Source organism: Bos indicus, chromosome 16 (genome assembly GCF_029378745.1).
Source record: "Bos indicus isolate NIAB-ARS_2022 breed Sahiwal x Tharparkar chromosome 16, NIAB-ARS_B.indTharparkar_mat_pri_1.0, whole genome shotgun sequence".
In the NCBI taxonomy this organism is placed as follows: Eukaryota; Metazoa; Chordata; class Mammalia; order Artiodactyla; family Bovidae; genus Bos; species Bos indicus.
In genome coordinates, this window is record NC_091775.1 from 6,865,710 (window position 1) to 6,878,490 (window position 12,781).

The following is a 12,781-nucleotide window of genomic DNA, read 5'->3' on the forward strand; positions in this document are numbered from 1 at the left end:
TATTCTGAGCATTCTACATTAGTTATTTAAGGTTTAATAAGCTCTGGCTCTATTATATTCTTAAATATTCTAATTTTTTTTCTATATATTGATTCCTTCGGAATTTACAAGATATGTACTAAAGAAGCTTCTCTTTGGGCTGTAAGAATGTTTTAGCTGCTTTCTGACATTTTTCACATGATGGTACATAGACAGTGGTAACATTTGTTTATCATGAAGTTGCTCAGCAGTTCCAGCCACCATGGCTGCCTGCAGGTGATGCAAATTTAAATTCTAGTTTAATGCAGAATACAGTGCTGGCAAAGACAAGGTTTGGGAAGCTTATCTTAGAGTTTTTATGGTTTACTTATTAAAGTATCTTTTGTAATGCTTTGAAAAGTTACTAATGAGTTTAAGCATATATTTCTAAAATTTTTCATTTGTACCAGTGTTTGACTTGACCTGATTGACAAGTTTTCATTTTATTTATAATGCACTGGCAGACATTATTTCAGGAAGTATTTTAGGAATGTGTCACAAGCCAAACTGGTTCACTTTTCCTCTCTTAAAGGTATTTCTCAAGTGTGAATCCAGACCTGGTCCACAGTGGTAGAAACACTAGTTAGTGGTCACACCATGTCCCTAAAAGGAGTTTGCATTTGGCTAAAAATTGTATAGCTTCATGTTTGAAAGTGGAGTTAATTTTTTGAATGTAGATTTTTGGCTCTGTTGTAGTTTTCCATGTCGATTCATATGTTCCGCACTTTTAATTCAGACGTCAAGCTTTACTATCTCCTCTTTTCTCTAACTTACCATTATAGATTCAGAAAGTCAAAGGTTTGGCTCATTTCCGAATTTTTGTAGCCAATTGGAAGTTGACTTGTAACTTTCTTCCTGTAATTGCTTTCTTTCTTATAGTTACTATTCTAGGTCTTAAAGTCCTCCAGTTATTTCCCTATCTATGTAAACTTAGCTTCTTCCCTCTAATTTGCTGAGTTTTCCAATATAACTATCTCCTCAAAATCCTTTTATGAAGAAAAAGCTCTAACTGTACTTTAGATATTAAAATATATTTATCCTTGTAATTCTATTTTTTTTCTTCCACAATTCTGTTCTTTCAATTTTTTTTTGTTCTCTCTCTCAACCCTCAAATATGTTCAGATTTCCTCAAACCTCAAAAAACATTCACCTCTTATTCTATTTTTCTTATTTCATTCTTGTTGTTAAACTCTCAGAAGTATTCAAATATGACGTCCATTCTATTTCTTATCCATGTCTCTTAGTTTTTCCTTACTCTTTGATCGAGTCTGTTCTTACTAAAAATCTCTTTTAGCCAAAATGACTGGCATTTTATTTTAGCTGTAATTTGTTTAAACATTGTAGAAGCTTTAACTGGGTTCATTGTCTCTTACATGTCAAAATTCTCTTGTCAGTTTTCATTTTATGAATAACTCTTATTTATCCTGGTTTATTTCTTTTCCTCCTCTTTGTTCTGTTCAGTTTCTGCCTATAACAACTCATTTTATTAAAAAAAATATTTTAAGTCTTTATTGAATTTGTTACAATATTGCTTCCATTTTATGTTTTTTTTTTTTGGCCCCAAGGCATGTGAGATCTTAGCTCCCGGACCAAGAATCGAATCCACATCCCCCGCATTGGAAGATGAAATCTCAACCTCTGGACCACCTAGGAAGTCCCAATACCAACTCATTTTAGATGCTGATACTGTGATCTTCGATCTGAAAGTTTGCCTCTAATTTCCTGTCCTGAGATTGGCTCTATAACTCAGGACCTCAAGGAGAGGCAGGGATTTACCTCCTATCCTAGGATGTGCCTTTATCTTTGAATTCCAGGATGTACACCATGATTTAAGTGTGGCCTATGCTTCATTGCAGATTGCCCCCTCCAAGAGTGTTAATCTTGATCTCTGCCCAATGCTGAACGCTTTTTTATTTAATCCACACAGCAAGGTAACATGGCTGATGATTTTACTCCCATTTGTAAATGAGCAGAGGCTGAGACACTTGATAAAATAAAAGCTTAAGAAGCAGCAGGCCTATATTTGAACTTAATCAAATTCTGACACCAGAGCCTCTTTTTTTTTTTTTTTTTTTTATCATTAGATTTCACTGAAGGAGCCTCTGCCAATTTCTGGTCACTTCTCTCTTTTCCACTACCTGCTTTGAGATCCAAAGTGCTTTGTTTGAGACTCAACATGGGAACCGACATTTGAAACCCAAACCAGGCATTTGTCAAAACTATGTGTATAGTCTTTCCTCTTTTTCTGCACATGACCTTGGAGAACTCATTGAATCTTTAGGTTTCAGTGATTACTCTGAGGTTGATGGAAGGCACATTTGTGTTTTATGAGCTTGGTGTTCTAATTCCTAAACATGAAGAACAAACTCATTATCTGCCAGATCCTCCCCGCCTTATCTCCCAGAATTAGACATTTCCTTAGCCTAGGTGTTTGGAATGAGTCAGCAAACATCCAAGAAAGATTTCTCAGAAAGCGGATGTGAGCTTTTCATGCCTATTCTTGGATTTAATGACTTATTGGTGGATATACTGTATCGGAATTCTCTTCCTTCAAGATCTTGCATAATACATACAGATAAATGATTATTTTCTTTGCATGATGTATATATAGTGGACTTTTTAAATTATTTTTTATTGAAGGATAATTGCTTTACAGAATTTTACTGTTTTCTGTCAAACCTCAACATGAATCAGCCATAGGTATACATATATCCCCTCCCTTTTGAAATTCCCTCCCATCTCCCACCCCATCCCACACCATCCTACCCCTATAGGTTGATACAGAGCCCCTGTTTAGGTTTCCTGAGCCATAGAAAATTCCCGTTGGCTATCTATTTTACATGTGTTAATGTAAGTTTCCATACTAATGTTACTCTTTCCATACATCTCATCCTCTCCTCCCCTCTCCCCATGTCCATGAGTCTGTTTTCTGTGTCTGTTTCTCCATTGTTGCCCTGTAAATAAATTCTTCAGTACCGTTTTTTAGATTCTGTATATATATGTTAGAATATAGTGTTGGTGGGAATGTAAATTGGTAAAGCTGCTATGGAAGACATTATGGAGATTCCTCAACAAACTAGGAATAAAACCACCATGTGACCCAGCAGTCCCACTCCTAGGCCTATACCCTGAGGAAAGCGAAATTGAAAGAGACACATGTATCCCATTGTTCATTGCAACACTATTTACAATAGCTAGAACATGGAAGCAACCTAGATGCCCATCAACAGATGAATGGATAAAGAAGTTGTGGTATATATACACAATGGAATATTACTCAGCCATAAAAATGAATGCATTTGAGTCAGTTCTAATTAGGTGGATGAACCTAGAACCTATTATATATAGTGGATTCTTGATGTCTGCCATACCAAGTCATTTTCTTGTTGCTGGATTTTAGACTCTTCTGTATTTTACCCATTATTTACATTCTTTCTGTCTCTGTTCCTAGAAGAATCAGTTATCCAATTATTTTTCCTGACCAAATAAGCACTGGACTTGGGACCACATGATCTATGTTTAAAGTTGGCTCCTGCTTTTACTAGCTGTGTGTGAACTTGGGCTGTTCTCCACATGTAGCAAAGTGGAAATTAAGTCAGAAATTTATTATCACTTCATTAATTAGAAAAAATCAGAAATGTGTTAACTGAATTGTTCATAGTTAATGGCAAGTACTTCTACATGGCATGGTACATAGACTAACATAGATCTTTTTCCATCATTTTTTACTGCTGCATTATTTTTTAGTGGATGACACTGCTTCAGAAAATGTTTGTGTCAATATACTTAAATTTATAAATAAAATAATAGTAAGTATTCCAGTGATCTGGATAAATGCCTTATAATATTTTTAAATGTAGATATATTCACTAACTTGAAATGTATTTTAATTCATACACATACATACACCATGAGTCTGAGCTAATCTATAATTTTCTTTCACTTTTCTCTTATAAAATTTTACTCTTGAATACTTTTATTTATTTTATTATTCCTTTTTCTAATATTTCCTAGCTCTACTAATTCTTGTCTTGTTTATTTTCAACCCTACGAAAGCATTTCTTACTTTCATTACTTACTTTAACTTAAGCATCTCACTATACAGATGGCTAACAAACACTTGAAAAGATGCTCAACATTGCTTATTATTAGAGAAATGCAGATCTAAACTACAATGAGATATCACCTCACAGGAGTCAGGATGGCCATCCTCCAAGTCTACAAACAATAAATGCTGGAGAGGGTGTGGAGAAAAGGGAACACTGTTGCACTGTTGGTGGGAATGTAAATTGATAAAGTCACTATGGAAGACGATATGGAGATTCCTTAAAAAACTAGGAATAAAACCACCATATGACCCACAAATCCCACTCCTAGGCATAAATCCTGAGGAAACCAAAACTGAAAAAGACACATGTATCCCATTGTTCATTACAGCACTATTTACAATAGCTAAAACATGGAAGCAACCTAGATGTCCATCAAAAGATGAATGGATAAAGAAGTTGTGGTACATATACACAATGGAATATTACTCAGTCATAAAAGGGATGCATGTCAGTCAATTCTGATGAGGTAGATGAACCTAGAACCTATTATACAGAGTGAAGTGAGTCAGAAAGAGAAAGATAAATGTCATATTCTAATGCATATATACAGAATCTAAAAAAATGGTACTGAAGAATTTATTTACAGGGCAACAATGGAGAAATAGACATAGAGAATAGAATTATGGACATGGGGAGAGAGGAGGAGAGGGTAAGATGTATGGAGAGAGTAGCATGGAAACTTACATTACCATATGTAAAATAGATAGCCAACGGGAATTTGCTGTATGGCTCAGGAAACTCAAACAGGGGCTCTGTATCAATCTAGAGAGGTGGGATGGGAGGGCAATGGGAGGGAGGTTCAAAAAGGAGGGGATATATGTATACCTTTGGCTGATTCATGGTTAGTGACAGAAAACAACAAAATTCCGTAAAACAATTATCCTTCAATTAAAAAAAAAAAAAAAAAAGAGTCACACTGGCACACCTAGTAGCAAGAAGCTATTTAAATGCATCCAGTCTGCCTGATTTAACTACACAGCCCTGGCTTTCTGCTCACTTAGTGCCTTAAACTGCATGGACATCATTCTTTCACTTTGCCCTGCCACAAGAAATAAATTAAGCCTTTACTCACAGCTTCTTGGTGGATGACTGCTGGAGTTTATGAAATCAGAACTGAATATAAAATTATAAGGTTGATCTGAGTCATTCCAGTTTTCATAAGGGAGTGATAATTTCTAAGCTTTAATATACTTGGATCAATAATACCATTTTATATATATTCTTTACATAAGAATGGAGCTTCCCTGGTGGCTCAGAGGTTAAAGCGTCTGCCGGCAATGCAGGAGACCAGGGTTCAATCCCTGGGTAGGGAAGATTCCTCTGGAGAAGGAAATGGCAACCCACCCCAGTATTCTTGCCTGGAGAATCCCATGGATGGAGGAGCCTGGTGGGCTACAGTCCATGGGGTCGCAACGAGTCAGACACAACTGAGCGACTTCACTGTGCATATCCATTGAGGCTTAACTTAGCTGCAGTGCCCTATGGATACTTCTCCTTATGACTCTGTGTATCAGCATCTTTGTTATTGCGGAGGTACAGGCAGCAGCAGCAGAAGCATTTTGTAGGGCCCCAGAGAGCTGTTTTCAAGAGTGCAGATTTCAGCATGGCAACTACTCTTCTTCCACACAGGTAACCACATAATCTACCTCTGTGGTACCCAGAGTATCAGCATTTTCCCCTAACACTCTTTGCAATGCAGTTTGATGCCTGCTGTAAACACACAACCAATGGTCACGGGATAAGGATTGTTCACTGAACTTAGTGCCAGTCATGCCCTTTACTGGAATCTAGACATGCAATTCAATATGAAACACACAGAGAAGTCTGAGACCTGTGACACAGAGCCCCAGCTCCATCCTCTTGTCCTTAAATGCCAAAGATAGAAGCTTCTAACTTAAATTGGTGAAACCCAGACAGAAGCATGAGAGGACTGAACAAATGCAACTTAAAACTGTGCAGCTCAAAGCAAACACTTGACAGTAGGCAGTGATACAACTCAGCAAGCATGCTTATCAGCAGGTGGTACAACCAGTTGTCAAGTCAGACCCAAATAAAATGAGTCTCTGTATGGCCCCCATGGGCTGAATACCCTGTTTGCTGTGCCTGTTGCTACAGCTCCGAGTCCTTTATGACTCCCCAAGCTGCAACTTTAAGTGTTTACTGAGCCCACATCGATAAATTCTGCCTGATCCAACTTAATCTTCCATTCTTATCCCAAACCCTTAATATCCACACATTCTCTTCAGACTTTGGTCTGTAAAAATTTAAAAACTGAAGTAGTTCTTTTAGAATGTAACTTCCTAAACATGTAATGAAAAGTAAAATGAGTAACATATATGCTGCCTAGTGTCTGCATATTTATGAATCACTTTATGAGGCTCCTAGGAATATAACACAACCCACTGCAGTACTCTTGCCTGGAAAATCCCATGGACGGAAGGGCCTGGTGGGCTGCAGTCTATGGGGTTGCTAGGAGTCGGACACGACTGAGCGATTTCACTTTGACTTATTCACTATCATGCATTGGAGAAGGAGATGACAACCCACTCCAGTGTTCTTGCCTGGAGAATCCCAGGGACGGGGAAGCCTGGTAGGCTGCCGTCTATGGGGTCGCACAGAGTCAGACATGACTGAAGTGACTTAGCAGCAACCAAAATAAAGTCAAAATTATTTCTCAGTTTGCTTTTATGAAACAAGGAGAGTTATTTAGATTAATGAATTTAAAAGCATTAATTTATAGTATTTTAATAATCTATGATTAATTTAAATATCAATTAAATAGCATTTAGGCTAATAATAAAATTAATTAATTCATGTATTAAGGGAAGACATCTACCATGTAGTTAGTAATTGCATGATAATAGTATTCAAGATCCTAAACAGAGAAGAAAAAAGTAAGATTTTCTGGGCTTAAAGCACTAGGAGAGGCATCAGTTCAGTTCATTCACATAGTCGTAACCAACTCTTTGCGACCCCATGGACTGCAGCATGCCAGGCCTCCCTGTCCATCACCAACTCCCGGAGTTCACTCAGACTCACGTCCATCAAGTGGTGATGCCATCCAGCCATCTCATCCTCTGTCATCCCCTTCTCCTTCCACCTTCAATCTTTCCGAGCATCAGGGTTTTTTCCAAGGAGTCAGTTCTTCGCATCAGGTGGCCAAAGTATTGGAGTTTCAGCTTCAACATAGATCCTTCCAATCAACACCCAGGACTGATCTCCTTTAGAATGGACTGGTTTGAACTCCTTGCAGTCCCAGGGACTCTGGAAAGTCTTATCCAACACCACAGTTCAAAAGCATCAATTCTTCGGCGCTCAGCTTTCTTTATAGTCCAACTCTGACATCCATATATGACTATGGAAATACCATAGCCTTGACTAGATGTGTTGGGGGCCAGAGTGAGGTACTCCGCCCGTGACAAAGGTCATGAGGAAGGAGGCTCGACATACGCAAAGGCGGGATCGAGCCTCAGGAGTCCCCCTGGAACTCCTCAAGCATCTACCCCCATAACCAGAGCCTGCCTACTTTACTACTTTGTGCTCTCACCTACACCTCTGACTTTACGGGGGGCTGTCCCCCACCACCTCTTTCGGAGAAGGAGTTAACCTAGAGCTCCAGTCAATAAAAACTCTTGGGTGTGACAAGAGTGTTTTAACCTACAAACTCCTCTGAAGGTTCTCTAGCCTGCCTGACAGGCTCGTCCAGCCACATGTGATTGCTCACAGCCTCCCAACCGTGAGAGGCACGAGATGCTTTAAACCTTCTAAAAACAGGTTCCTTAGAGAAGTTAGAAAACTATTAGTATAAGTATAATGGGCTAATTAGAAATTGTGTTGGTGAAGGGTTTTTCATTTGTTGAGCCAATGTTTGTTGCTAAGTCTCCATATCCCCTGCCCTTACACACATTAATGAATATATAGAATTAACCTTTGATATTAATCACGTTAGACCTTAGGCTAAGTAAATTCTTTCCTTAACTAAAACCCACTACACCCTCACCCTGTAGGAATGTAACTTTATTTGGGTGGCGTCTGTTTTGAGACTAATCAGCCCTGGAGAAATAAGTGTCCTGACTGACTGACCGCTGTCACAAGGAGAGGGTCGTAAATTGTCAGCAGGCCCCCCTGGCCAGAAGATGATGTAACACCCCTAAGACCTCTGTATACATTTGTGTGAAGCCCCTGACTTTAATAAAAGTCAGGACTGCTGACCCCGCGTGACTTTTGCATAACATCTCAGTGTATAAAAGTAGACCATGGAAAATAAAGAATTGGGATCAGTTTCTCGAAATACTGGTCTCCCCATGTCGCTCTCTCTCCCACTCTGGCTGAGTCTCCATCTGGAGCGCGGAACCCACCATGCTTACTAATTATGCCTGGGCTTCTAAGATCCGACCGGGGAGGCCTCAGTGTCTCCTCTCCTTCGGGAGAACGGAAGGACGCCTGTGGCCTACGTAAGTGGTGCAAGCTTCTTGTCTTGAAGTTTTATTGGTCTCCCGCATAAACCAAGCCACTCAGCCTCTTTTTTCCACTGAATTTTCCTACTGAGCTATCCTTATTCTATTACTCTTTATATCTTTAATTAATATCTAATTGAAGCTATTGTATCCTGATCTTCGCCTACGCCGTCTCTCCTTCGAATACCCTGGATCAGCCGGGGCTGGTCCCCGGCATAGATGGACTTTTGTTGGCAAAGGAATGTCTCTGCTTTTGAATATGCTGACTATGTTGGTCATAACGTTCCTTCCAAGGAGTAAGTGTCTTTTAATTTCATGGCTGCAATCACCATCTGAAGTGATTTTGGAGCCCAACAAAATAAAGTCTGTCACTGTTTCCATTGTTTCCCCATCTATTTCCCATGAAGTGTGGGACCAGATGCCATGATCTTAGTTTTCTGAATGTTGAGCTTTAAGCCAACTTTTTCACTCTCCTCTTTCATTTTCATCAAGAGACTTTTTAGTTCTTCTTCACTTTCTGCTATAAGGGTGGTGTCATCTGCACATCTGAGGTTATTGATATTTCTCCCGGCAAACTTGATTCCAGCTTGTGCTTCTTCCAGCCCAGCGTTTCTCATGATGTACTCTGCATATAAGTTAAATAAGCAGGGTGACAATATACAGCCTTGACGAACTCCTTTTCCTATTTGGAACCAGTCTGTTGTTCCATGTCCAGTTCTAACTCTTGCTTCCTGACCTGCATGCAAATTTCTCAATAGGCAGGTCAGGTGGTCTGGTATTCCCATCTCTTTCAGAATTTCCACAGTTTATTGTGATCCACACAGTCAAAGGCTTTGGCATAGTCAATAAAGCAGAAATAGATGTTTTTCTGGAACTCTCTTGCTTTTTTGATGATCCAGCAGATGTTGGCAAGTTGATCTCTGGTTCCTTTGCCTTTTCTAAAACCGGCTTGAACGTCTGGAAGTTCACGGTTCACATATTGCTGAAGCCTGGCTTGGAGAATTTTGAGTATTACTTTACTAGCATGTGAGATGAGTGCAATTGTGCAGTAGTTTGAGTATTCTTTGGCATTGCCTTTCTTTGGGATTGGAATGAAAACTGACCTTTTCCAGTCCTGTGGCCACTGCTGAGTTGTCCAAATTTGCTGGCATATTGAGTGCAGCACTTTCACAGCATCATCTTTCAGGATTTAAAATAGCTCAACTGGAATTCCATCACCTCCACTAGCTTTGTTCGTGGTGATGCTTTCTAAGGCTCACTTCACTTCACATTCCAGGATACCTGGCTCTAGGTGAGTGATCACACCATCATGATTATCTGGGTCTTGAAGATCTTTTTTGTACAGTTCTTCTGTGTATTCTTGCCATCTCTTCTTAATATCTTCTGCTTCTGTTAGGTCCATACCATTTCTGTCCTTTATCGAGCCCATCTTTGCATGAAATGTTCCTTTGGTATCTCTAATTTTCTTGAAGAGAACTCTAGTCTTTCCCATTCTGTTGTTTTCCTCTATTTCTCTGCACTGATCGCTGAGGAAGGCTTTCTTATCTCTTCTTGCTATTCTTTGGAATTCTGCATTCAGATGCTTATATCTTTCCTTTTCTCCTTTGCTTTTGCTTCTCTTCTTTTCACAACTATTTGTAAGGCCTCCCCAGACAGCCATTTTGCTTTTCTGCATTTCTTTTCCATGGGGATGATCTTGATCCCTGTCTCCTGTACAATGTCACAAACCTCCATCCATAGTTCATCAGGCACTCTATCTATCAGATCTAGTCCCTGAAATATATTTCTCACTTCTACTGTATAAATCTCAACACATATAAATTTGGTATACTTTTTATTATATCCTACTGGAAGGAGAAGAGAAAGGGATGTAAATTTCAAGCGTAGAAATAATTATCTCTGTGTTGTGAATTTAGATTTCTTACATTTAGTCCCCAAATCCTTCTGACTCCATTTTTCTTTGGTTAAACTGAAATATGAAAAGAGACGTTACTTTTATTGAAATGATGATAAAAATGCCTTGTGAGTCCTATGGGTTTTTATGTAAATCATGATATTCTTTCCTTTGGGGGAATTCAAAACAGCGGTGAATAGGGGACCCAGTATTATTTAGCTCATATATGTTTGATATAATTCCTGGTACACATTACTAAGAAAAGCATTCACAAAGATAAAAAGTGTTTTATCCTTTACTTGGAAAATAAGCTAATCTTCAACTTCTTCCCCAAAATATTTATTAACTTCTGGTTCTGTGACTTGACTTGTCAGTGCCATTATATAAGCATACTATCTTGAGTATTTGATCTGACAAAATTACTGTTTCCACATATTTATGGGAAATAAAACTATTACATGGAGTTATGACTAGAAAGAGTACTTCAGATAAATTTTAGATTCTGATTCACAAATCTGTGCAAGCCAAGTATCTAAATGTGAGTGAACTAACATTTTCATTTTTGCTATAAAGTCCACATAAACTGAAACTCCTGAACATAGAATGATATTCTTTGCTGATGGTGGATATTACCTACAGTTTTATATATTTTACTTTCAGAGAAGAGGATTTTCAGTATATTATCAACCAGATAAGACTAGAGTAAGTTAAGACTTATAAGGGCATCCATTGTTGCAAAACCACAGTATTAGAATTTTTAATACTTCCAACCTAAGTTCTATAGCTAAAAGGAGGTTTCTATTTTGAATGAAATATTATGTTATTCCAATGGGATTCATGTATACATGCTAGTATATATAAAATAGATAATAATAACCAACAAGGGCCTTCTGTATAGCATAGAGAACTCTACTCAGTATCTTATAATAGCTGTAAGGGGAAAGACTCTGAAAATTATATATAAATAATACATGTGTAATTTGTTTAACCTTCATAGCTTCATAAGAGATTATTTCTTTTGTAAATAGAATTATACATATATATATAGCTAATACATATATATAACTGAATCATTGTACTGTACACCTGAAACTAACACATTGTAAATCAATTATAGTCTTTAGCTAAAAAAAAATAATAAATCAGTCTTAAAAAGAGAAAAGTAGTCTAATTATGCAGCAATGAAGGTTTAACAAATCATTTTCATACCACTCTCTACAGTACTATTTTGAAACAAATATGAACAAATATTTGCATTTTTTATTGAATTTAAGTGTGAGACAATTTCGATTTCATAGCTTGCCACTAGAAATTGTGTGTAGGGCATTGACTAAGCCTCCATAACTCATATTCACTTAAAGGATCTTATTGGATCTGCCTTCTGACCTTACTTAAACTGGTAATTTAAATTATATTACTTTGGAAGCCAGCAACACATGCATGTTGTAGCTCAAACTTCCATCCACAGATGGCAAACACAGCAGGTTTGTGAACACGGCTCTTGTGCACAATAAAATGCAGGAAGTTTCCTTTTGCATGTGCATGCTTATAAAATAGGGCTTTCTGGTTTGAATCATGGTTCATTTCATATGACTTCCTGGTATGAAAAGCAACAATTCTGAAACAAGAAACTTTTGTTTATCTTAGTATTAAGGAAAGAGTGTGGTAGGGTCCAGCTGCTCACCACTCAGAAGCGAATAAACAGCCCAGATAGGTGTGAAAGGAAAGTTTCAGTTCAGTTCAGTAGCTCAGTCATGTCCGACTCTTTGCGACCCCATGAATCGCAGCACGCCAGGCCTCCCTGTCCATCACCAACTCCCGGAGTTCACTCAGACTCACGTCCATCAAGTCAGTGATGCCATCCAGCCATCTCATCCTCTGTCGTCCCCTTCTCCTCCTGCCCCCAATCCCTCCCAGCATCAGAGTCTTTTCCAATGAGTCAACTCTTTGCATGAGGTGGCCAAAGTACTGGAGTTTCAGCTTTAGCATCATTCCTTCCAAAGAAATCCCAGGGCTGATCTTCAGAATGGACTGGTTGGATCTCCTTGCAGTCCAAGGGACTCTCAAGAGTCTTCTCCAACACCACAGTTCAAAAGCATCAATTCTTCGGCGCTCAGCTTTCTTCACAGTCCAACTCTCACATCCATACATGACCACTGGAAAAACCATAGCCTTGACAAGACAGACCTTTGTTAGCAAAGTAATGTCTCTGTTTTTGAATATGCTATCTAGGTTGGTCATAACTTTCCTTCCAAGGAGTAAGCATCTTTTAATTTCATGGCTGCAGTCACCATCTGCAGTGA

The 12,781-nt window shown here is 38.5% G+C and overlaps 1 protein-coding gene across 8 annotated transcripts in view; it reads left to right on the plus strand.

Annotated features, from left to right (window-relative positions):
- The window catches only part of KCNT2 (potassium sodium-activated channel subfamily T member 2), a 436,001-nt gene that overhangs the window by 392,087 nt on the left and 31,133 nt on the right, over window positions 1–12,781 (plus strand). The window contains exon 27 of one of the 8 annotated variants that reach the window (XM_070767907.1): window positions 1,584–2,998. The exons of the other annotated variants lie outside the window; for them this stretch is intronic. Within the exon in view, the coding sequence (XP_070624008.1) occupies window positions 1,584–1,736 (153 nt within the window). The 3' untranslated portion in view covers window positions 1,737–2,998. Of the gene's footprint in view, window positions 1–1,583; window positions 2,999–12,781 lie in introns of those variants that run through there. 8 annotated transcript variants of the gene reach the window in all.